This window comes from Pelobates fuscus, chromosome 3 (genome assembly GCF_036172605.1).
Source record: "Pelobates fuscus isolate aPelFus1 chromosome 3, aPelFus1.pri, whole genome shotgun sequence".
Classification (NCBI taxonomy): Eukaryota; Metazoa; Chordata; class Amphibia; order Anura; family Pelobatidae; genus Pelobates; species Pelobates fuscus.
In genome coordinates this window covers 258,361,979-258,389,433 of record NC_086319.1, presented here as the reverse complement: position 1 = coordinate 258,389,433, position 27,455 = coordinate 258,361,979, and the positions used below count along the sequence as shown (strand labels likewise).

General features: G+C 38.9%; 1 protein-coding gene across 3 annotated transcripts in view; it reads right to left on the bottom strand.

Moving 5' to 3' along the window:
* Window positions 1-27,455, bottom strand: part of CAMSAP3 (calmodulin regulated spectrin associated protein family member 3) — a 91,609-nt gene that overhangs the window by 22,986 nt on the left and 41,168 nt on the right. The window contains exons 2-6 of one of the 3 annotated variants that reach the window (XM_063448391.1): window positions 13,196-13,449; window positions 6,531-6,659; window positions 6,313-6,396; window positions 5,422-5,454; window positions 2,645-2,692 (exon numbers count right to left, since the gene is read on the bottom strand). In XM_063448391.1, the coding sequence (XP_063304461.1) occupies window positions 2,645-2,692; window positions 5,422-5,454; window positions 6,313-6,396; window positions 6,531-6,659; window positions 13,196-13,449 (548 nt within the window). The remainder of the gene's footprint in view (window positions 1-2,644; window positions 2,693-5,421; window positions 5,455-6,312; window positions 6,397-6,530; window positions 6,660-13,195; window positions 13,450-27,455) is intronic. The other 2 variants (XM_063448392.1, XM_063448393.1) reach the window with 2 other exon arrangements.

Genomic DNA, 27,455 nt, shown 5'->3' with positions numbered 1-27,455 from the left:
GTAGCAGCCATTTTATCTAGCTAGGAGACTACATTTCAGGTTGGAAGTACCAATTATATAAAAAGATAAAGGAAAGCAGAATGCAATACAAATATTGAAAAAAAAGAAAAAATTATTTTGATAACATTATGTTTCGCGTCAGAAGGCATGTATGTGATATCTATAAAGTGCTAGCTTATATGTAATTTGTTACAACAGATCCCGGTTTGCAGGGACACAAACAAAATGGTAGCCTACAATTACCTGATTACGATGAATAAACTATATTTGTTAGTAATTATATGAAATCTTGATGTACATTGTTGTAGGTAGAATACCTTTCAATGTTATGTGGTTACATTCACAGCTTGGTTTACCCTCTGCCTTTTCTAATTCTATAGCTACAACTTCTGTCAGTTGATTTTAGAGCGGTCATACTTTTGGGCTGCGGCTATTGACATTCTTTGTTTTAGCTGGTCAGGTTTGCAACGATTTGTAAACATACAAAAATGTGCCATTTTAAGATGCTTTCATGGTTTTCTCTGCTTGTAAACCTTATCTGCACAATTGTTTTTTAAAATGTATGTTCCTTATTAATTCCTACATATTGTTTCGGTTTCAAGAGAATTCATTTTTTGTCTGATTTTATTAACTTTCTTTAGAATTAAAATGGTCTACTACTTTCCTTTATTAATTCCTCCATAATGTTCTAAAGCTAAAAATTTTACTTCATATTGGAGGTGGATTTTAAGTCCGATTTTCACCACATTTTTTTCCTGTTAGTCTGCGGTCTATAGTTCTTTCTTTGAGTTCTTTTTCTGCTTGCTAAATCTCATACTACACACTGAAACTAATCTGGCACTTGCCTATCAATCCCTTAAACTATTCAAAACTATTTGCTGTACATTCTGTTCAGACTAAAGAGCATCATCTAATTTTGTGTCACCCACAAAGACAAGTGGCTATCACTGCTCCTTGCAAGATCATTAATAAAGTGGAGCCAAGATTATAGAACCCTGAATTATTGGTTATCCATGATCATTCTAATCAAAGGTTAGGAAACCAGAGACAGATGGGAGGGCTAAAGAGAAGAAAGACAGACTAATTGGAACTGGCAGACAAAAAAAAAAAAAAAAGAAATAAAGGGAAAGGCAGAATAAAACAGAATAAAATAAAACATGCATAAGACATTTTGGTAGATCAGGAAGCTAAATTAAAAGGAAGGCAAAGTGTGTAGAGAGGGGGTCCTGGCAGAAAAGACAGACCAAGATGGATGCTAAGAAAGCTAAAAGAAAAGGCTTTGAAACAAAGAGCAGCAAGATTTGTGACACTGCATGGATACCATAGAACCCCAGTCTGTTTTTGGATCACACAGTAGCTGCAACAACAAAATCCACCACAAGGTGTCCATATTACATGATGAATATCTCCAACATGTAGGGAAATGCAATGCTGCCTTGAACATAAAGATCAAAAGAAAACATGACCTATATACAAGCTACTGTTCAATAGAAAACTTAAAAACATGTTATCTGTTTAATTATATATTGACCAACTACCTCATACACAGAATTTGGAACCAAAGTCAACGGTGTGCAGTGCATAGCAAGGGGAGCTTTGGGAATCTGTGCATCACCGGTCTGATAGCAGTAACATCTAATTGAACATGTTTCATAACCTGCAGAATGTAATGCATATGTCCTAGTACAGGTTCTCTCACAAAATCACCCTTTCCCTTGTCAGCAATTCCAAATTACAGATCCTATTCTGAAAGATCAGAGCCCTGCCCACAGATTTTGGCAAGAACCGCGGTGAATCCAGCTAAACTTATTTTTTTTGCTGCCATTTTTCTCAAGTGATCAAATCACAGGACATTTAGATAGAAAGCAGCCCTAGAGGAGAGCCATTTGGGAATACCATCAGATCATTGAAATCAGCTCCTTGGTGTACTGGGCGCTTGGCCGTTCATGTCATACAAGGAACGTGCGTGGCATGTAATTGTGAAAAACATATCGTATGGTGGGGTCAGAACATCAGGGCGGGGGAGTGGAGACAACATTGTGTAATCCCATGTTCTTCATCTGGGATTTAAACGTTACATTTTAATATTCACAAGCACAACGTTTCTGCCATTAAATGTGTTTTAGTTCTTACTGCACCAGGCCTTATTTAGCATTTGTATGGGACAGAAGGAGCTGGTTCATTACAGACCTTGGTCATCGTTTCTAGTGACTAGCCAAACAGTCCTGATGAAGCAGGGTCATTGATACCTATAGGTCTGTGAAAGCACTCAGAAAGTGGAAGTCACCAATTCTAAGCCAATGTCCAGTCATCCCTGATACCAGTAAAGGGGTGTAATGTAAGCCAATAGGATAAATGAAAAATATATTAGATATGATTAAGTAAGCCGTATAGGCTATATAGGAAACTATCAGAGGTGTGGGTCATAAGGAATATACAAGGAAGCTTAAGATTTTAATAAATTTCCTACAGTTGCATGTAAAGAAAGATCAGACCGTCCACAATACATTTTGTTTACGTTTTTCAATTTCTTAGTTTAAATAAATGGAAGAAATACAGGTTTGATAGAATAAATATAATAAAATAAAAGTTTAAAATAAACCAATGCAGGCTTTCTGAAATGCAGGCGTGCACAATACCTTACCACGGGAGGCTTATTCCCAGACTCCTTTAAACAAAAAGCGATGGCATGCTAAATGCAACAGAAAAGAGCAACGGAGAGAGTCAGGGGATTCAGTATAGAAGGAATGACAGAATGAGAGACAGAGATGCAGAGGGGAAGGGGTTAAAGCAGTAGTGTACTATTCAAATGGCGTAACTTTTAGTGGCAGAGCCAGGATAGTGGGAACATTCTGTGTTTTAGATATTGTGCTCAAATTGGTTAGTAATTTAGATTTGGGGGAATTTATTTACCGGGATACTTGTAAATTTAGCCTCATCATCATCATCACCACCACCACCATAGCAGACTGTACTTTAACTGCAGTCTAATAATAATAGCTCTCAGCACCATTACACCCCTTAATTAAAAAATGTATTTAACCTGCTTATTTGGAATTAGCACCTGAACACAGACCTTCATCCTTTAAATGAATGTGACATTTCATTTTGATAAAGAATGTAAGGGTTAGTTGGCTATAACTGAACTATTCCATCATTGGTTTCAAAGAGCTTTTATGACTATTTATGACTTTTCCATTTCCCATTGTCAGTGCTGCGGACAATGAGGAATACGTTGACACTTTCATAAAACTACTGATACAGGTTTATGGGATTGCCACTCCAGACACTAAGTTTTCACTTAGACCAAAGTCCATAATTGGTCCGATAGATACTACATGCATGTTGGTACTTGACACATGAATATTTTTACTTCCCTTCCTGGCATCTCAGTGTTGCCACCTACGTTTAGAATGACAAGGTTCCAATACTCAACATTACATTTAATTTCCTAAAAATCTCCAAAATTTAAATTGAGGGGGAGTGAAAATTTCAGGGTGCTCAGGAAAAAAAAAAAAAAGGAAAATGAAGACTAGAGATATTTAGTTTCCATAGCAATGAAAATGAGGCTTTGGCAGCCTGTACACGAAATGACACCATCTGTACTTTAAAAGGATTATTTCTGAAAAACGAACACCTTGGAATGTAAATTTGAAAAAGAAAAAACTGCTTAAAACCCTTCAACACTTTACCTCGCTCTGGCAAAAAATGGTCAGGGGAATTCTAGATATACACAAAAACATGTATTAATGAACATAATACGACAACAAGAGACATGCAGCAATTGAGCTGTTAAGGGCTCAAGGGATACAATATCTTCTAAAGCATCGCCTCTTACCACTAAAAGATACAAGGAAAAATGTATTAAAAATATTTTTGCCTTTTGGTTAAGTGGACCAAATCCCCTTTTATGGATCAATTAATGAAATGTGATCAACAATAACAAAATATCTGGGAAAACAAAGCACTTGCACCTTTTAAATTGTGGTTATGTATAACTACAAAATGACGGCATAGGCCATGCCATCAGACCAGCCATGTTCTTAATTACAGAGTTGGCATCTGTGCCATTAAATGCTTCTGGACACTATTTCCATAGAGCAGCAAACTCTTCAGAAATTTAAAAAAAGAGAGAGAATTTGCACTGTGCTAAAACAGTTAAAGGGGCAGCAACATTTGATATTACTGCCTATTTGAATGGCCAAATTAAACGGTGTTATTAATATGAGACATTTACTACATTGCAAGTTTGGTCTGTAAAGCATTTAAACGGTTTCCCTTGCATTAGCATAATTGTAAACTAGATCACTAGAACAAGTAAAGCTTTATATAAATGATTTAAGAAGCCCATTATGTTTAGAGGCCACCAGTTTTCAACTCATTCCTCAAGTCACACCAGAGGTCCAGGTTTTGTCAGTATCTCCATTGGCACAGAATTTGTTAATTCTTTAATCATGAACTGTGTATTCTCTGTATGCTTTGAGGTTGGGTTGAAAACTACAGCTGTAGGAAGTAATTCAATTCCAGAGATATAACATCCAGTGGCAGGGACATTCATTTAATACAATTTTGTGTAATGTAGAAAATCACTGAATCACTATGCACCAGTAAAAACCAGCGTAGAATAAACGTGCCTGAGAGTGAATGAGACAGTCATGGAAAATTCATTTTGAACTCCCCATGAATGTCTGAAATGTAACTTCCTGTTTTGGAGTAATTTGTTTTCTTCAAGAGCTAAATGCTATGCAGTAATTTTTTTAAATCATGAAACCATAAGGCATTTTTGTTAGAGTGGCACCACATAGTTTAACAAAGCAACAGAGGTAAACAATATACTTTATTTATTTTGCCTTTCATGGTAAATTAATTTGACTAATGAGAATGAAAATGGCCATATTTTATACTTCTAGCAAGTAAGAGGCGAGGCAGAACACTAGTAATTTGTAAAGGATTCTGGGATATACGGAAACAATAAAGACAAAACAAATGAAAAATAATGGGGGGAAAAGTGGTAAATGGAGAAGAAATAACCATTTAGGGGTAAGAATGGAAGGGAATTATGAAAGCACCATGCAAGAAAAAAAGGACAAAGAATAATGGACATTAACTATAAAGAAAATCATAAAAGGAAAAGACAATAATATTTAAGACTGATGGAGACAAAACTCGGATTCACACAAAGTGCCCCCTCAAAACAATACAGGAAAAAGTAAAGCAAACCTTCACAATACAAAAAACATTCTACTATCCCACAATCCTTTGCCAAGGATACAGGCCACATCTTCACGTTGTTTGCATGCAAAACTTAGAACAGTTGCTGAACAGGCAGCAGCTTTAATGATGCGACAAAGAAGGGCGCGAGACTGGCAGGTTGGAAATAGAGGGGGCTAAGGAAACAGAAAAATAGAAAAAGCCACTTACGGGGACTAGTTTCCAGTACCAGCGGGAGGGGCACTGGAGAGAGAAAAAAAAGGGGGGATTGGGAAGGGGAAGGGGGGTGGGGGGGAATAAAAGACAAAGAATGAGACAGGCAGAGAGAAAAACATGACCAAGCAAAAAGTGCAGGAAGAAGAAAGACCAGTAGGGAGAATGATAAGAGGTAGAAGAATATAATTGTAGAATGAGACATATAGTAGAGAAAGGGTGTAGATCAGAGGGATTATGAATGGGGAGAGAATAGGCAGATTGAATGAAATACAGGTGCTATCACACAATAATTGAGTTACATTAATAGAAATACAATTGGTTAATTAGCACTGGATAAAGGAAGCTTGATACACATTTAAAGATACAGCACATGACAGAACCTGGCAAGCAGGACTCAATTTCTCAATAGACATAACTCATCTAGCTGGAGTGAATAAACACTTTTCCAAAATTTTTATAACCATTAACATTATCTACGAAGACTAGCAGGAGGATTTAGGAAATAAAATCTAGCATCCTTAATATCAAACCACAGAGGAGCACACCTCATCCTGTAAATTTATGGCAGGAAAGACCCATCTGAGAATGAACTGGTTGTTACAATTAATTTTGCTGGTGTCATCTCTTTTAAAACATACAGTCAATCTTGGTTAAGAGCTACCCACCAGCTGAAAGAAAGTTAATCGTACGGATGACTGTGGAGATTATAATGCAATGGTCGGAGAGGTGCTGACTGCTTATCTCTGTTAAAGAATCTCCTGTAAGAAGGAACCCATAATGAAGCTATCAATCCTCATTCAGAAAAATATTGTTATAAACCATCATCATATTGCTCCTCTCTCTACAGTTGAATAAAGCAAGCCATTGTGGTCACTGCAAACTTACCCCAGCCTGGTTCTGCCCATCGGAGACAGGTAACTGTTTTCGTCCCTGCTCCTTCTCAGCCTCTTCCAGGAGCTGCCGATTTACCTAAAGACAGAAAACAAACAAACAAACAAACGTGAAGATTCAGCAATATGTTTAAACAGAGCAAGATGTATTCTGAGATGTGGCTACTTGAGGAGGGGAATAACAGCTTTGGAGACAAGGGTGAAATAATTTACCTTATCAATCCACGCAAGAAGCTTGATCTCCATGGTAGCTAGAACAGGCTCTGCTCCTGAAGGGAGGGGCTTGACACAATGGAGACAGTACACCGTCATTAGACCTTCAATCACAGCTTGGTGGGCAGCCTGTGAGGGAAGAAAATGGGGTTTCAGGCAATATTCCAGTGTATCAACATATTTAATTGTATGTGCCAGATTGGCCTAAACGTACGTTTACTTTGTAGATTCCCTGTAAAAACACACTCTCTTAGACTCATATTCAGAGCACTCTTTGATACCTTTGTTTTTGACAAAGGTTTGTATGTCCATTAGAGGGACACTATAGGCACCCAGACCACTGCACTGTCCCTGTGCCCCTTAGTCCTGCATATTAAGTCACTGCAGTTATTGAGAAACTGCAGTTATTACATTGAAGGACTAAGACTGCCTCTAGTGGCTGTCAGGCAGCCACTAGATGTACATCCTGATGGTTAAGCGACTTTTTGTCGCCTGACACTGGACATCCTCACACTCCAGTGTGAAAACCCCATGGCAATGAAGCAATTCTTTCCTACTGGGATTGCTTAATGTGCTCACCGCGTATGCACCTTAGCCACCCACATTGGATGACGTCTGAGGGAGGCTAAGCGACAACCCAGCGGTGAGGGAGGTCGGTGCTGTAATAGAGTAAGTTTTAAAAGAGTATTTTAACCCTTTCTGTACTGAGCAGGAGGCTCCAGAAGGAACTATAGTGTAAGGAATTCAACTTTGTATTCTTTATGCTTTAGAATCACTTAAGGACACACGACGGGAATATTCCATCAGGATTCCATTTTATTCCAGAAGTTGTGTCGTGTCCTTAAGGTGTTAATGTTTATAATAACTCATTTAGCTAGGTCATAATTGAGTAGTGAGATAAATCCCTCCCAAACGTCTTTATTTAGGAGGGACAGTCCCGATTCAAGGCCCAGATCCCTCTATGCCTCTTTCTCTCCGAATGTCCCTCTTTTTTAGGAACTCCCTATTCTTTGTGTGTCTGAGTGTATAACAAAGCTCAACAGCGATAATACTCACAGTAATGTGTCTTTAAACTACAATACATAAGTTTAATAAATCCATCTGTGTAAATAAGATAAGTTGTACTTTTTCTAAATTACCTTTCAGTTGCATAAAATTATTAGTTGGTCACCTAAAATCTATCAGAACAGCCCCACCCCTGGCCACACCCTCATTTAAAACCCTTAAATTTAAATTGGTTTACATAGGTCACCTACTCTAGTTTTGCCAGCTGCACATGAACATTGTTTAACGGATCCACTACTACTTCTGCTGTAGTAGATCATACATTTACTAACCTCCACGTACACAATCTAATCTCTTGTTTAAACATGATCATACTTTAACTACATACAAAATAATAGCATATGTTCCTGGATATATTTGACAACACACTTCTTTCTATATATTCTACTGTGCTCTGGTTATTACGATTGTAAAGCAAACCGAGAGCTTTAGATCTGTATTTATTTATTATCTCTGACACCCAGTCCTAAACTTTTCACTTAGTTTCTTCTTCTTGTTTCTTTCTTCTACTTGCTATAGAAAAGGAGATTGGATTTGGGGTAGAGGGAGGGTTGGATTTGGTTACTTTATGCCAACATTATTTCAACTAAACAAAATCTAACTTAGATAACAGAATCTATAAATGCAAACAGAAATATACATATATTACTGCAATTCAACCGTTACACCCAAGGGCATGTTCCAAAAATATCCAAGAGTTTGTTACTTACGCAAATGATACTTCATATTACCTTGCTTGTTATAGTAAGGTTTAAAAAAAAAAGGACAAGACAGCCCTTTGAAAGTTGGAGAAGCAACAGTCTCCATTTGGTATCCAAATACATCTACTTTGGCTAACCTGGTGTCCCTCTTTACCAGTAGCTCAAAATATCTGGTGTGTTCTTTCACAAGTGTTCTTTCACAATTTGAAAGTAATGTTCGCATCGATGCGAAAACAAGTTTTCCTAAATGTATTTTTTTGTAAATATATTTTTATTGGATATTTTTAATTTTTCAGTTTCGATCATGTCATAAGAACACTTCGTCAAGGACACGCAGGTCCCATTAATTTTGCATAGTAACTATCGTATTGGAAAGAAAAAAAAAAAAAAAAAAAGGACTGGGGGGGAGAGAAGGGGGAGGGGAAGGGGGAGGTTTGGGGTGCGCAGTACTAGTCGCAGTTGTCAGGTATAGTCTCTAAGTCTAGTTGAGTGGTAGAGTCTGTCGCTGTAGTGCCCCCATATGTAGTTCCCGTAAGTTTATTTCTAATTATCCTATTTATAGTTAAATCCCCTCTCATAATATTGTAAAGCGCTACGGAATCTGTTGGCGCTATATAAATGGCAATAATAATAATAATCTGTCACCCTGGGGACTGTCATTTGGGTGAACCCTGTCTGGAGTGGGGGGAATTCTCTCCTGTTTCCAGTATTGGGGTATAGCCTATTTGGCCATGTGCAGAACTTTTTTTTTTTTTTTTTTATTGTTTTCAGGAATTCTTTGTTAGTTGGTACATTTGTACTATGTTTACGTAGTCACATCGATCAATAGCGGTGAAAAGTATTAACATGTATGGGACACGCAGGTGTTTGAATGATTTATAGAACGGTAAGAAATTTAGTAAGTCACACTTACAAATCCCCAAAACAGCTGCACCTTGCCCACATCCCCATAAACAAACAACCAATGAATTGTCAGAGCCAGGGGCCAAGTAGAAATATCAAAGGCAACCCTAGAATTCCTGGGTAATTAATCCGAAATTAGAATGCCAATAATTCAATTAGTAAGATATAAAACAGATTGCAGGGTCTTGATTAGTCCCTGAACTGAAATGTGATATTGTGAGATAATGGCACGTTTTCCCCCATTCTTTTTAATAGCATATAAGGACATTTGTGCACCAGCTACTTTAAAGAGACTCTGTAGTCACCAGAACAACTACAGCTTAATGTAATTGTTCTGGTGAGCATAATCATTGCTTTCAGGCATTTTCATGCAAACACTGTTTTTTCAGAGAAAAAGCAGTGTTTACATTGCCTCTAGGGACTCCTCAGATGGCCACTGGTGGTGCTTCCTGGCTCAGTACTGCACAGTAGGCAGCAGCGCTGTTCAGCGTCTTCACACTCTGCATGGGGACGCTGAATTTTCCTCATAGAGATGTATTGTATCAATGCATTTCTATAAGGAGGTGCTGATGGGCCAAAACTGTTTGGCCCCGCCCTCTTGCCGATAAAAATCGGCAAGACCAGCGCTAGAAATAAGTTACGTTTTATTAACTTTTATGGGGCTAGGGGGGGGGGGGGGGCAAGCCACCTACACGGTGGGTTTAGCACTATAGGGTCAGGAATACATGTTTGTGTTCCTGACCCTATAGTGTTCCTTTAACCCTATGCAAAAATAAAAATGCATGTCTTTCTGAGCGTGATATGCATTATAACAACTGAAATTCGGCTCCCAAGGCTGTCCCTTGCAGAAATAACTTTTTTTGTTTTCCTTTATTGGTTTGAAGAACAGCCTGAATTGAGCCTTTGTTTAAATAAAGAGGTATGGAGTTACTTTGGATCTCAATGCTGAAACTGTTCTCCAAATCAGTCCACTTTACCTTGATTACGAGATTACAAAGTATCCAAAGTTACAGTAACTGAAGATTTGAAATTCCTACGGCCGAGGTCATGAAATGGAGATTCTAGCTGAAATGCATTCGGGAACAGAAATAATCTACATACTGTGCTAGCAGCACGGATCCCAGAATGCTCAGATTCAGAGAACCCCCAAATTAAAAGGATACATTCTTTTACAGATACAGAATAGAAACAAATCAATAACAAAACAGGAAGCAACCATGGCTTTCTCAGGGTAAAGTGCTCAGCAGGCAGATTGCAAAAAGGCTGCAAGAGCCATGTGCCATTCGCCAAGTAGATCAGTTGAAGTTTAAGGCCTATTTATTAATGCATTATATAGATAATTCTTATAAAATATGCATACAGTGTATTTTTTAAAAGTTCCCACAATCCCCAGCAAACTCTGCCAGGAACTGGAATAACACTTGCCAATGTGAGTGCTGAGCATCTGCCATTAATGCCTGCCCAGTGCTGGCAACTTGTTCATCTTTGAACAGACATGGATAAAGCTAGTGTCCAAGCACATTATCCAATGTCAATAGGTCCGCTCGTTAATCGAATATATGGGATCAATCCAAAAGTGTAAGAATGGCTCTTATGTAATACTATATGGAAACAAAATGGTGTTCTATGCATGTTCAATTCTCAATCAATTTTTCTTCAGCTGAAAGAGACGTCATAAATTTATCTGTTCTTCATCTCATTGAAGTGGTCTGGGTGCAGTTCCCCTGTCAGTTAAATCATTCAATTGTAATTATTGCAGTTCTTGATAAAATGCAATAATTAGCAACACAAACATGTATTCCTAACACTATCGTGTTCCTTTTAAAGTGAGAGATGTGTATTTAATATCCGTCATTTAAATGTTTTTTACAATGCAGACAATGCATGAAAAACAAATTGTAGATTATGCCGACAGATTTGCTAGCAAAACTATAGATTAACAGGAAAAAAAGGTTTTAAATCTGTTCTACATTCTCCTTTGTTCTGTTTCAATACAGACTTTAAAAAAAAAAAAATGTAAAGTAAATCTGTCTGCCTATCATCTCTCTCTCCTTGAGCATGTGTGAGTGCAGTCCCTTAAGTTATTGTCAAGTCCACTAATTAAGTGGTTAGCAAAAAAAACAGGGTTTAAAAGCGGTCCCCACCACTAACTTCATGGTCATGAAGATATAAAATGTTTTTAATTTTTTTTTCATTATTATTTTATGAGTTAAATAAATATTATTTCCACACAGCCTACTATCATCGTCATCCAGGTAGAGCTGGTTCAATTTCAGATCTTATCAGCATGTCAAACCACATAAAGGATCACACTGGTGTTCTTTTTTTAAAATTTATTTTAAAAAAAACATAATTCTTACTATACACACGGTCAAATTACTCAGGTTTCTAGAATTTAATGCCGTTTGCCTCCAGGTCTCATACTGTGTGGTGACAGAACCCTTCACAGTTGCTGAAAACACTGAAGTTTGAATTCTATATCTCACAGGCATATTGTGTGGATCTACTGGAGACATGGAAAATCTCCCTCCAATTGAGTAAAAGGGTATTTGTTTTATTCCTGCACTAAATTAAATTTAGTTGCATACATTTTTTAGTAAGTCCCATAAAATATCTCCGAACACAGCCGCACCCCTATTAATAAGTCTCCCTATTTTGTCCATTTAAAAGGCTGTCAGGCAGGTAAGACAAATTGCAAGGAAACAGAGCGTAAACATGTTATTACATTTGATTGTACTGTGCAGAACAAATACAGGGCCTTTTTCTAATGCTAGAGCTCTTCAGCAGAGCTCTGCGCATGGTCTGCCCTGGAAGAGCATTGAACCAACATGCTCACTTTGAGAGGTGGCATGCTTGTCATTGGTGATGACAAAACACACCCTCTCTGCCCAGCCCCCATCTTAGTGGGCTGCTGTGATTAAAAAAAAAATTAAAAAAAAATTAAAAAGTCCAGCCCTGCTGTCCGGTAAGCATGATGCACACGCTTTAACAGTTAGAGGAAAAGCAACATGACTGGATTATGGACAAGTGCCTGCACGGATTGCAGTACGTGAGCTCTTTTTTGGTGGCCAAGCAACACCATTTGCAATGTGAAGGTCTGGTGGCCATATTGGTTTTTATGAGTAATGATGCAACATTTCAAATATATTGATAGAATGCAAATCTTTGTACATTATTTCTTTATATGCAATATATATCCATGTGCTGCATCCACATTGTTATGCTTGGCCAGCTCTGTTGGTTCATCATGTGGTTTGGCAGCCATTTTGAAGTTGTCACAAATGTGCAAAAGAACTAAACACAAAATTAAAACAGAATTAAAAAAAGGAGCACTGTAGCGTTGGGAATACAAAGCTGTATTCTTAACACTAAAAAGTCTTACTCTCCCCCACCTCCCTCGTACCCCCATGATTTATTTTCTTGCTGCCCCCCCACCTCCCCCAAGGCCGACTTTTTGTCCCAGTCCGGCCCTGATAAGATGTGACGGCACAGTAGGTTTATTAGGGCTGAATAAGCAAAACAATTTAACTCATAAACAGCAAGCTAATTGAGACTACAGAGGCATGATTTATACACCAAAACAACTCCGTTAAGCTAACGTTGTTTTGGTGCTTATAGTGTCCCTTTAAATAATTACATTTTTGTTCAAATGATTGAGTAATGCTGTAGGGCATTGCCAGAAGTTTTATGCGAAGTAAAAGATAATAAATTGCTTACAAATGACCTTGCCCTGCAGAATCACCACAAACTGTAAAAGGAAATGCTGCACAAGTAATGGGCTGACAGGTTTATACACCTCTCTGTATAAAAGTGTGCCGTAAAATATATAGAAGAGGGCACAGGTGCCAAATCTAAAACAGTGACAACATGAGCCGCACATGCAGGACAGGTGACATCAATGATGTAACACTATTTTGCATCCCCCTACATTTTACAGATAGTAAAAACCATAGGCAATTCCCACCAAAGAACATACTACTACCCATATTTTCCTACCATGCGTATGGGTTTTTCCCTCAGGTCAATGGTCTTCACAGGCTCCCCCTGGTTCATTGGTGTCAACCCCTTCCGTGTCAACAAGAGAAGTAGTGCAGCATTGTCACGAGGAGGATTACTCTCGTGAGGAAGGGCCCTGCGATATGCTCTACAGTACACATCTGATGACAATAAGAGGCTGATCACGGCTGGCTTTATGTGTTCTTGTTCATACTGGTCTGTGTAACAGGGAGAGCACAGCTCCTCAGGGACCTCTGAAAGAGAAGGAGAGAGAGTTAGAGCGGTGGCACAGAGACATGCAGACCAAAATCTTCATCTTCTATATGGCAAGGCAACAAACACCACATCCTTATGTACCACAACTGCCTTTAGGGAATCATGGTCAAATCTGCAGACATGGCTTCCTACAATACGAAGAACACTGGTATATGCTCAATTTAGAATACAGCATTGAGTCAAAAAGAAGCTGGCTGTATTTTGCTGTGTGCAATCAGCATGTGAATACAGCATAGCCAACGACACACAAGGTCATCTTAATTTAAAGGCAGATTAGGAAAATAAAATTATCCAGAAATCAGGAGCCTGGCACTTTTGGTCTGATGGTTTTGCATATGACAAATTATTTATTAAAAGAATACATCTTTTATGAAAAGTGTTTGCAGTCATGTAGTCTACATTGCATGGTTTAGCTACTTGACATTGACAATTACCCACAGAATACCGCAGGCCCTACACTTTGCTCCATGTGTTTAAAAATACTTGTGTAGCGTCGAATCGTGGTTGAAGTTGACAAGTCCCTTTCACAATCCTGTGATCTATTTTGTTTTACCATATTGTGTAGCCAACACATTCTGGCAGATTTTAAAGGAGAAGTGAGGATAGGAACTAAATTCAATGCAATTTCACAGAATTTTCCAAATTACACCAGCGGGTATTGGTGGGGCTATCTTTTGCAAAGGTAAAATATGGTCAAGGTGATATTGGCAAAATAATTACATGGTTGGAAACATAAGAACACAACATACATCCAGTTCCTCAACTGGTAAAACATACACCCTAAGCTGTCCTTTTTAACAGCATATACCAGGCTTTACAATACTGACAAATTAGTGCTCCATTCAGAGGATTATCCCCAGTTGACTACTTCAATTTACATGACCTTACACTACACATCAGATACATCAACATCTTTAATTCACTATATACAGTCTATTTTGAAATTTGATTTTTATGGCTTCTGAATGAATACAATTCTAATAATTCTATACTATGCCTCCATCTCCACTCCATAAATAAAGCAAGTAAAATAATGCTGCCCCTGAGCACTGCCATCCGGTTCCAAACAACAGCTCATCAGTTGTACAACGGAGGCGGCCATTTTATGTTCTCAAAAGTGGAGCAAAGGAAAGAAGTCACCAGTGGAATGTCTCACATTTAATACTTTGTGCCATGTTTCAACTCACAACACTTGCTGCGATGTTAGTAGTGAGAAAGGCATTAAAGGAGGAAATGTATCAATGAGATTACATTTCCCCTATACCAATTACATGTCACATACAGGGTCCCTCACTTCTGATAACAGTGAGTCAGAGACTTGTGCATAATTTATTGGCCATCATGGAGAGCCTCATTGCACAGGGTAAAATGGATATTTGAGAATTCAGACAACTGTATCCCCTTACATGATGTATTATTATCCTATTCTTTGTTGGTAGTCCCCATTTTACTCCATTGGTCACATATGAAACCTTTTTTTTTCACCCAGAGATTTCCCCCTATGTGGGCAGTTGGTACATCGGGCTATAAAGGGGCAACTACCTCAAAAACAAAAGATAGCTACCCAGTTTATAGTAGAAGTGGCAGGGCACTATTTCAGCATAAGAGGGTCAGTCAAACCCTAGACGGCATCTGTCCCCAGGTGTGGCCATTACAATTAAATATGTAAAAGCATTGTAAAACCTGCATATTTAAAGGGACACTATAGTCACCAAAACAACTTTTGCTTAATGAAGCAGTTTTGGTATAGAGATCATGCCCCTGCAGTCTCCCTGCTCAATGCTCTGCCAGTGTGTTTCTGTTTATGCAGCTCTAGCCACACCTCCCCTTGCTGTAAATGACAGTCTGCATAAAAAAATAATAATGATATCTTCACTTCCTTTAACCCCTTAAGGACCAAAATTCTGGAATAAAATGGAATCATGACATGTCACACATGTCATGTGTCCTTAAGGGGTTAAAAGCTTGCTATCTCTAATAATCGAAATTGAACATAATTTGCAATAAAGGAAGTGTAAACATTAGATGACTCTTTACAGGAAGTGTTTAGAAAGACTAAGTCATGTGCAGATAGATGTGCCTAGGGCTGCATAAACAAAGTGAAGTCCTAAATGGTAGATAATGGAGCAGTGAGACAGCAGCAGCATGATTTATATACCAAAGCTGCTTTATTAGTGTCTGTTTAAGAAGGCTGCTCATCCATCTAGAAACACCTAATATTCAACACTATGCACAATCATACATCCTGTGGCCTAACTCTCTCAGTAATGTAAGTTCCCAAAAAGTGGGATCTTCATTCTTCTTTTATTTCATGTAATGGTTTATACACTTGTTTGTTGTGCAGCATGGCACAATGCAACAAGGCTTCTTTTTCACACAGCCTATTTACCAATATTCATTCCCTTTGTCAAGTGATGGGAGTGCATAGGGCTATATTAAATATACCACTACTGCAACACATTTCAAGCTCAGTCAGAAGTACCATAGATATTTTGAACACACTTAAAAGTTCTCTTCCCTTTTTCTAGAACTTAACTGGTTAACAACCAGGAATTTATAATCTCATCGGATTTATAGGATAGGGAGGAGAAAACTCATGGAAAGCGGATAATCCGAGTTTGTGATTTATAAACCTCTGTTGGAACAGGACAAAATAGATCAGGTCACACAGAGCCTGCCCTCTCTCATGGTACAAGCGCATAACTATAACAAATAAGAATAAATAAAACAGTGTGTAAAAAAACTAAAAACCAGAAGAAAATAATAAATACAGTTTTCAACCGGAATCAAAGCAACCCTTTTGGGCCTGCAATGAATGGGGAGGGGGGAGAGGGCCGAGGTCTGTATGCTGTGCCCTTGCAAAACCAGTTTAGCTTGATGAACAAGGTTAGTTTTTTTTTTTTTAGCCCAAAACATCACATGCATAAGAGCGTAAAACTCCAAGTTTACCTTTCAGACGGTCTGTTCAAAGATCAGATCTCAAACTACTATTTAAAAACAGGTTCGTGCAATCTACAGGCGTCAGATTGTTCATTTACAAAAAAAAAAAATTAAAAAAAAAAAAGAAAAGACAAAAAATATATATTTTTTTCCCCAAAATAGTATACGCAGATAATGTGAATGAGCTTCCTGCAGACTGTGTCCGTGTGCTATGTAAAAATTCCAAAATATCAATGAGGTGCTGGAGGAATGTATTTTTGAATATATAAACAAATAATTGAACTTTTTGTTGAAATATACCCCTGACTTAGCTCTAATATGGCAAACTAATTTTTGTAATTATACGTTCCTTCAAACATAAACAGGCATCATTCTATATCAGAAGTAAACAGGAGTGGATAAAGTTGGACAGGTGGCCACACTTCATGCTAGAGGGGGTTTGTCTTCCGCTCAACTATCCAGCAAGTGTTGACATTGCATAGAGATCTTGGGAGGTTATTTTATTGCATTAGCAGAAATGCACGGAGATGGTGTCTTGCTCATGCTGTCCATTTGGGGGATTTTCCTCGGATGTAAAAATAAAATGAATAAACAACCAGCCACTGCCACAGCTGGACACACAGGTCTTGCAAATCAGGAATATTCCACAGGGAATGGAGTCTGGCTATGAGAATTTAAAATGTAGTTTGTTCATTCTAACATGTTGACCATGTTTGCATAATTTATATATGAAGGTGTAAGTATTTACATTAAGAAAAAATATGCTTACAATCTGAGGATTTGAGGTAGGTGGACATATATAGTTAGGAGTCTAGCCCAAGGATACTTACTATTACTATATTAGGTGGTCTGCCCGGGGTTGAATCCTGGGCTTCACGGTTCTGAGACAGTAATATTACAACTGCTCTAACTTTTTTTTGCAAGATATGAACATTTGATTACAAGAAAAAAAAAAGAAGAAAACACACGACAAAAGCACAGAAAATGTAAGCGTTGTAAGCTTACCAAACTGGTTTGACAACACTGAACTTTCTGAGGGCCATAGTTTCTGGAATTCCAGCCAGAGGGAAAATAAAGGAGAAATGTGACCTAGTAAGTGCTTAAAGATTATCCTTTTAATCTTATTCGCTCCAAGTCTGCCAGCCTCAAAACAATTGTGCTTTGACATATTCTGTTTGGCAGGATTCATGTGTTAGGCAGGTTCAGCAATTATTAATTTGTAACAGTCTCTAGTAATATTTACAACCAAGAGTGTTTGGATATTGGTAAACTGATACATGGTACCAAATACAGGTCCTTCAATTAATAGCAATGTATCCATATCAATAAAGACTCTTACAATCTCGTTAGTTTGTCTATCTACCTAAATGGATGAGCAGAGCTTCCAAGGAATGATCTCATTACATGGTATAAGGTGGCAGGCTAGGTAGGATTATCCTACCGGATTGATTTTGAAAAATGCCTGGTACATTAATAGTTAAACTGCCTGTCTTACGACAATTGGCAAAAATATTACAATGTTATATTTTTAAAGTTTGCAGGAAAACAAGACTAAATTAAGAATATTAAACTTGTGAAAATTGGTAGTGCCAGCTATCATTGCCAGTATTAGGTCCATGGCCTCCAGACAGGGGCCGATTCACAGTTTTCATGCTGCACTTTACAATAATGTGAATTCTGTTCTGCAGTCAAAAGCATAAAATTAATCCCTTCCATCCAACCACATGTATAAACCAATTAAATTTAATTTTACATTGAAAAAACAAACAAACAAAAAAAAAAACACACCACACCTAAATTTAGATCATTAAATCAAACTTGGGATCCCCTCAGCTATGGTTTTGGTGTGCACATAGCAGGGTAACATATCTCCTAGTAGATGGCAAGAGGTGATAGTACCCCTCTAGCATGTAAGCTGGTTTGAGCAGGGCCCTCTACATCCTCTGTTCCTGTGTGTCCAACTTGTCTTATTGCAAATACTTGTTTGTTAGTCTGCTCATTGCATTACTGAATTTGGTGGCGCTTTATGAATAATAAGAATAATAATAAAGGCTGCAGGAGGGTTTTGTTGTCCTGTAAAGCAAAATAGCTAGACTTTAATACATTCCATTTGTGGGCATTGCATGAAGTGAAATTTTTACATTTTACATAAACTTTTTGAGAAGCTGCACAAAAATGCCAGAGGGGTTCTTTCATATTATTCATGAGCAGGATATAACTGAGCTTTTGCATATACTCCTTTTGTTCAACCAATCTCTACAGACAAGAACAGGGCATATCTCTACTTTTATGCATATATTGTAGCCCCTGCCAAATAAAGTGGTGACCATAAGCAGTGGAGGAAATGTAAAAGTAAAAAAAGTTTAGAATATGTCAAGCAACATAACCACTACATTCCTCTGTAGTTGTAACTGTGCCATAAATGCCTGGTGCCTTCCCAGTGTAATTTGTCAAATTTTAGAAAAGTTTGACAACTAACCTAGGTCCACCAGGTACTAGCATTGCATGCGTTCTTCTCCTACAAGAGAAGTCAGATGTCTTCATTGCATTAAAACACATCCAATATACGGTAGGTCCGCGTGCATTGGTTAAGAGCACTCAGCTGCTGCTTACAACCAATGAGCACAGCCCTGTACTGCTCTGCTTAGTTTAGTGTAGCACACTGTATTTTCCTGCATGGAGAATCTGAAACCAATGGGTGGAGGTGCAGGAAAACTTGCAGAACCTAGGTAGTGGGTCAAACCCTTCTAAAACAGACTGTCAAATTACACTGGGAGGGCGCAAGGGAACACTTGCAACCATAACCACTATAGTGGTGTGTAGTATTTATGGTGCTTGGAGTGTTTCTTTAATAATTAATAAGTAAACATTTAAAAGTTTGGAACAGATTATTACACATAGAAACATAGAATGTGACGGCATATAAGAACCATTCGGCCCATCTAGTCTGCCCAGTTTTCTAAATACTTTCATTAGTCCCTGGCCTTATCTTATAGTTAGGATAGCCTTATGCCTATCCCACACATGCTTAAACTCCTTTACTGTGTTAACCTCTACCACTTCAGCTGGAAGGCTATTCCATGCATCCACTACCCTCTCAGTAAAGTAATACTTCCTGATATTATTTTTAAACCTTTGTCCCTCTAATTTAAGACACTGTCCTCTTGTTGTGGCAGTTTTTCTTCTTTTAAATATAGTCTCCTCCTTTACTGTGTTGATTCCCTTTATATATTTAAATGTTTCTATCATATCCCCCCTGTCTCGTCTTTCCTCCAAGCTATACATGTTAAGATCCTTTAACCTTTCCTGGTAAGTTTTATCCTGCAATCCATGAACAAGTTTAGTAGCCCTTCTTTGAACTCTCTCTAAGGTATCAATATCCTTTACAAGATATGGTCTCCAGTACTGTGTACAGTACTCCAAGTGAGGTCTCACCATTGTTCTGTACAATGGCATGAGCACTTCCCTCTTTCTACTGCTACACAACTGTAAAAATATATGTTGACTCTTCCATTACAGCTACCATAGGCAAATTTGCTGTTAATATATAACTCTACTCTTACATCTGCCTTGAACACTGCAGCGCCACTCCAAACAAGCACCTCGAGGAGGACCCGCCCCCAACCATGGCATACTAAATCAACGCGCTACCTGCAAAGATGCTCCCGTTGTGCTGAACGCTCCTGGAGGAAGTCTCGTACACAATCAGACTTTCTCCATTATAGATTCATATTGTGTTCATACAGTGCAGCCCTTGCCCTTGCCAAACAGTCCTATTTTTCCACTCTCATTAGTTCATGTTCCCGCAACCCCAGGCGTCTCTTTCACACCTTTAATTCTCTTCTTCGCCCTGCTGTGGCCACCCCCAAAACTAACCTTACTGCTGATAACTTCGCATGTTACTTCACTGACAAGATTGAACAGCTAAGGAAAGAATTCTCCCCTCCTTGCCTTTCTGTTTCTCAATCACACATAGATCATGCCTTTCCTACCCTTCAGACATTCGCCCCAGCTACTGACCAAGAGGTGGCTGCTCTTCTTTGCTCCTCTCGCCCCACCACTTGCCCGCTCGATCCTGTCCCATCTCACCTTATTAGATCTCTCTCCACTTGTCTCGTGCCTTCTCTAACACACATCTTCAACTGCTCGCTCTCCTCTGGCATCGTCCCTGCTGACCTTAAACATGCCACTGTAGTACCTATACTAAAAAAACCATCCCTCGACCCATCCACCCCCTCTAACTACCGTCCCATATCCCTGCTCCCTTTTTCCTCAAAGCTTCTGGAAAGACTTGTCTTTACCCGTGTGTCTCATTTCCTCAATTCCAACTCTCTCCTTGACCCTCTTCAATCTGGCTTCCGCCCTCTCCACTCTACAGAGACTGCCCTTATCAAAGTTACTAACGACCTAATCGCAGCTAAATCCAAAGGCCACTACTCCATACTAATTCTTCTTGACCTCTCAGCGGCCTTTGACACCGTTGATCATGCTCTCCTTCTTCAAACTCTTCAATCGCTTGGTCTCTGTGACTCTGTCCTCTCGTGGTTTTCCTCTTATCTCTCCCAACGCTCATTCAGTGTCTCCTTTTCTAATGATACCTCCTCCCCTTGCCCTGTCTCAGTTGGAGTTCCCCAAGGCTCCGTCCTTGGTCCCCTTCTATTTTCTCTTTATACTGCCTCTCTTGGCAAACTTATTACCTCTTTTGGATTTCACTACCACCTGTACGCTGATGACACCCAGCTATATCTCTCCTCCCCGGACCTCTCCCCTGCCGTCCTGCAACGTGTCACTGCTTGCCTTTCTTCCATCTCTGACTGGATGTCCTCCCGCTTTCTGAAACTCAATCTCTCAAAAACTGAGCTCCTTGTCTTTCCTCCTCCTAATACTGATCCTCCTCTTTCGCTCTCCCTCCAAGTTTGTGGTACCAACATCAGTCCATCCTTGCAAGCGCGCTGTCTTGGTGTCATACTTGACTCTGGTCTCACCTTTGAGCCTCACATCCAGCATGTTGCCAAATCCTGTAGATTCCATCTTAAAAACATAGCCCGCATCCGCCCCTTTCTTGCACCAGATACTACCAAGGAGCTTGTCCATGCTCTAGTAATTTCCCGCATGGATTATTGTAACCCTCTCCTGATTGGTCTCCCCAATAGCCGTACTGCACCCTTACAGTCCGTAATGAATGCTGCTGCTAGATTGATTTTCCTCTCTAGTCGCTTCTCTCACACCTCACCCCTCTGCCAGTCCTTACATTGGCTTCCTGTATGCTATAGGAGTCAATTCAAGGTACTAACTCACACCTATAAAGCACTGAACAACTCTAGCCCTTCTTATATCTTCTCACAGATCCATAGGTATGTCCCTTCTCGGTCTCTCCGTTCTGCCCGTGACCACCTCCTGTCCGTTGTCCGCACTCGTACGGCCAACTCGCGCTTGCAGGACTTCTCGCGGGCGGCTCCCTTCCTATGGAATAGCCTGCCTACCGCCATCAGATTCTCCCCTAGTCTTGCATCTTTTAAGAAGTGCCTTAAAACCCATCTCTTTAGGAAAGCTTATGGCCTCCAAGACTAACCCTTACCTCACATACCTGTCTCTTGCCCTCTCCTAAAGGGCAGCCCACCTTATTTGATTGTAAATTCCTGTCCTAATGTGTTTTACACCCCACCTCCTATAGAATGTAAGCTCGTTTGAGCAGGGTCCTCTTCAACCTATTGTTCCTGTAAGTTTATTTGTAATTGTCCTATTTATAGTTAAATCCCCCTCTCATAATATTGTAAAGCGCTACGGAATCTGTTGGCGCTATATAAATGGCAATAATAATAATAATAATAATAATAATAATATAAATAATCTAAAGATTTTTTTTTCTGGTCTAGGGGTTTATTTGAATAAAATGCAGTGTCATCAAAATAGGTTAAATAGGCTGGAGGTATGCAATAAGTTGTCTGCTATGCTTTTTCCAAGCAGGTAATAAACGGAAAAAAACAAGATCACACATCTTGCTTTCAGATTTAGTTTTAACGTTCTTGGGAGATAAGACTCTGTGGTTTTTTTTTTTGTTTGGTTGTTTTTTTAAATCAAGCTAGAATTCAAAACCTGGTCTTAAAGTAGAAATATTACAATTTTTAACTAAACGCAGCCTTTTGGAATAACAACATTTACTTGGACATGTTCTAAAACTTAAATGCAGAATGCTAATGCAGAGTACATTATAAAGTCACTTTTTATTGTAAGTTATGAACAAAGTAGATAAGCAAACATGGCAGTCAGATGATATAGCAGTGGGACACGCAGGTCCCCATTTGGGTGACATCAATAACATATGATTTGGATACGCAGCTCCACTTTAGTTAGGCATATATTCGTTAGTAGAGTGAAAGTGGTTACTTTGCTCCATATGGTCCGAAAAACCTTATTAACCAGTTTGCCTATATATAATTAGTGGAGTGTTAAGAGTTAACTTAAGTGCGTATGAACGGGACGCAGAGGTCCCTTCAACAATTAGTAAGCGTGACCACAGTGGGTCTGTCGTAGCGTTATTATTTATCATTTCATTTTTATTTTCATTACCTAGTCGTTTACCCAAATATTTTTTTCCTTTATTATTTATTGCTTTACATTTATAACTTTATGTGGCAGTGTTGCCATTTGTGTTTGTCTGAGTCTGTGTGGTGTTGTATGTGTGGAGTGATGTGCCGTGTGGTGCGCCTCCCCTTTTGACTGGGCCCCCCTTGTGCCCATGGTTCGTATTGGCCAGTTGCCTGACTCCCCTGTGAGTCGGGGAGGGGTTAATCCTCTGCGTTTGCTTCTGTAAAGCCTATGTTGTGTGTCATTTGAGGGCTAGTGTGGGGTCATGTTCACCCCTGAGATTGCCGTTTCCCCTCCAGCTCCCACGGTCCCGTCAACATCAGATAGCTACGTGGTCGTTGGAGCGGTTATTTGGCGTGAGCTATTCCAGGGGATGTCAGGTATCTAATCTGCTGTCCAGTGAGGTCCTCGATGTTGTTTTTCATGCGGTTGACCCCGTGATTCGGGGTATGGTTGTATTGTTGTGGTTTGTATGTGTGTATGTGCTGTGGTGGTTGCATGGAGGATCCCTGCGTGGGGGTGCAGTGTGTATGTTCTGGGCTGTGGTAGACCAGTGGTAGTGAATGGTGTTGTTTCCCATCTTGTTTTCCCCCCGTGTGATATGGGGTAGTTTGTATTCTGGTTTCGGGGGTCGTGGGGGGTGTTTGTCCACCTGTCGTCTAATAGTAAACCCCCCTATTCCCGCCCCTAAGGTCTTAGTTCTTCCTGTTTGCCCATTGGTAGGGTCCTGTGTAAGTTAGTTCGTCTTCACAGTGTATCCGCTCCCCCCTGAGTCCCCATCCCGCCGCTACCGGTGGGCGGTAGGCTTGTGACCGGTGGTGCTACGTCCGGCGAGTCCAGGTGTCAGAGTACATTATAGATTAAAAAGCATCTGCCTTGTAGGAAACAGGCCTTTTCACTAAAACACAGAAATATTTGTTAAAACTCTCCACTGATCCCAGCTTGGCTATTTTATCAGGGTAAATAACACTGACATGCTGGTCTGTTATATTAGACCAGACAATCCGATTTGCCTTGCCAAATACCCACACATGGACATGGACCCAAGTGACTGCTGAAGTCAATCTATGCATTAAATATGGTGGCCAGACAAACCATTTTTTTTACTCACTAAACTCATTATAGAGTAAGTATTGTATGCCCACTCATTTCTCGTGGTATCTCGATCATGTGTCTAGACTAGAAAGCAGAACTTTCATGAATTGCCCTGGTTAGAGAGTTCTTAAAGATGCTGTTAAAGACAGCTATGAATAGTAACCAGCCTTAACCACGGGTTTTTACAACCAGACTCTCAGTCATGTACATTAACCAGCCTGGATTGCAATAATTCAACCATGGTTACGTCCCAGAACTGGCAAGACTTCAAGGGCATCATTGCAGAGTACATGTGAGATTCAATTATATGGAGTCTTAAAACCTTATTCATCTATATTACTAGGTAAATTTTTATTTTTACATGGTCTAAATTCTTCACCATTAATCCAAACCTTGTAGGGAGAAATTCCAGAGCATCTGTGACATTTAATGACAAACAATTCATCTACATGCAATCCTGCAATTATATTTTAAATGACAGACCAGTTATTGACCTACAATGACTCAAGTGTCTCAAAAGGTCATCACACCTTTAGGTTTGTTTTGTGAGAACGTTTTCCCCAAAATTTTTTTGAATTGAACATAAAAAGGGCCACCACCTACAAAAGTTTTACCATTTGTTCTACTTTCACCATCATGGCCAGATGGTTTTAGCAAACTCTTAGATACAAAGCTCTCCAGCTCCACTAGTTCCTTGTTCCTTTAAAGTAATCTAAAAATAAATCAATCATGATGTTGTGCGGGTGACCAGATGACTATTTACTGAGCAGAATTAATAAAATGCAGTCAAGTCACCATGGGTTATCAGGACTACAATTGTAGAAATGCTTCTCCATGAAATTTAAAGTTGTGTTAAGCTTGCGCGGTCAACACATTTTAAACAATTTCTTCGCAGGTTGGAGTTGTCTGAATTTTTTTACATTTATTTTTTTAAATAAATGAAAATGCACCTATTAGGTTAATGGAAGCATGGAACACAAAAGCCAAAATGTTAGGTGACGAAGTATGGATGATCATTTTTATTTTGATCTAGTTAGAATTTGTAGAAAACAAAGATCTAATTAAAAAAAAATTAAAAAAAAAAAAAAAAAATGGGAATTCAGTAAGCAAAGAACCTCAACAATAAACTAAACCTAGCAAAGTGGATTGCATTCTGGTTTTAGATATTGTGGTGGAAGAAGAGTTAGGAAGGAAATAATGAGCAGGCAGTAAATAAAATTACATGTCAAACAATTAAATGATTTATACATGGGTGCTACTAGAACACAAATTAAAAATACGTTAACCACAATTCTACGAAAATGCTTTGACAAAAGGAATATTTTTTCTTCTGTCACTGAACAATTAAAAGGACTCCACACACAAATCCAATAAAAGGGCCCACTGTACATCCAAAATACTCAACAGCAGATACTGGGATCTTCTCACCATCTCCAAATACTAAAAATGTGGGAGAATTGTCTTGGGTTGGGCAGACAGAACTCATATACAGTTCAGATTTACTTAAACCTTTTACCAAGCTTGGCACAAACTAAAAAAGAAACAGATGGTTGCTTCATAAGACCAATTTACGGAACACAGGGCAAACCGTGTTACTCTTGGAATAACTTTAATGACATTGCATTACATAGGGTATGATTAAGGATGTGTCAGTCATAATCTGCCCTAGAACCCATGGTTCATGTATATACCATGTGACTAAAGAATGTCTATTAGGAAAAAAGGTCTACAGGACTGACTGGGATATACAGATGTAAAATGCAAAAAACAAATGATTAAGACTAACAGAGGAAAAACACAGTGATCTTGGTAAACTATTGCTCACCTGCTAAATTCTCAAGTGCAAATTCATATTCGAAAAAGGTAATAAAAATGTACAATTACCATATGGCATACCATTGCTTTAGTTATACAGGAACATCCCAGCTGCAACCCAGACTGATCAAACACACAAAATATGAATACTGAGCAACCTTTCAAATAATACAGGGATGAAACAGAGCAAAATAGGATCCAAGTTAAGTGAGTCAGGCATTACAATGAGGTTTTCATCCTTTGGATAGCAAACGAGTAGAAAACAAACAAACAATGATTTATAATTTAAAGTGCTTATTTAAACTAGATACCACCCATAAACAGTCCTGGACACCACTGCAACCTTGAGAGGTATACAAAGTGCATTATTTGATATATCAAACAAACTAGACATGAACTGGCAGTGATAGAAGTTGTTTTCTTTCAATACATTTTGCTTTTTAAAGACCCTGTTCTGCTACCAAGATAATGCACATGTTGATTTTCACATCCATCTCCGGCCCATCAAACTTGGAAAATAAATTATAAGTCTGTTGGACAGGCTAATGTGGCATATTCCATATGAAGGACAAATTCTTACTTCCAATTAAACAATTGTCTCGAACGGATTAACCCTTAACACATATTAATTTTCTTTACAAGGGACAGGGTAATTAACTAAATTGAGAATTCAAAGTGAATTGAAAACAAAGCCAAAATAACACAATTGGGAGAAAAAAAAATCTAAGTCAACTAGGCTTCCTGTTTGGCTACTCTAGCCTAAAATTTGAAATTTACTTTGAATTCTCACGTTGGTGAAAAATTAATAACCCTAAATGTAATAATGTACCCAAGTCAAATACACACCCCTCTAGTTTATCCTTTCTAACTACCAATATCTACGGATCTACATTCTTTCTGATTTTGTCTTATAGGGGTAAACACATTTTATACACCAGATGTATTCTGATATTTACTGGATCATAACTGTTTTTGATAAACGTCAGTGTACTATTATATTGCAGGCATAGAATTTATTGCATTGTTGCTGATCTAGTACGTCTTTGTCAACTTGAAATGTAATCCTAAAAAAGGTCACAAAGATGAGGAAAGAAACATTTATACAACCAACTTTGGCACTTCATCTATTGTACAAATGGCTGGCTAGACATAATGAAAAATGTATTCCACAACACATCGAATGCTTAAAAGGGCCACTATAATCACCAGAACAACTACAGCTTATTGAAGTTCTGGTGAGTATAGCCTGTCCCCGCAGGCTTTTTAGTGTAAGCACAACCTTTTCATAGAAAACAGCCTAGGAACATCTTTAGTGGCCACTCCTGAGAAGGCCATTAGAGATGCTTCTTGGGGCAGTGCTGCATGGTCGGTCAGCCTCTCCACTCTCTGCATGGAGACGCTGAACTTTTCCCCATAGAGATGCATTGAATCAATGTATCTCTCTGAGGAGATGCCAATTGGCGCATCACAGCATTTTGGCTGAAATAATGAGATCTGATGTCAGCCAAGGAGGCGATTGAGGGTCGGGCCCATACACGAAGAGTCC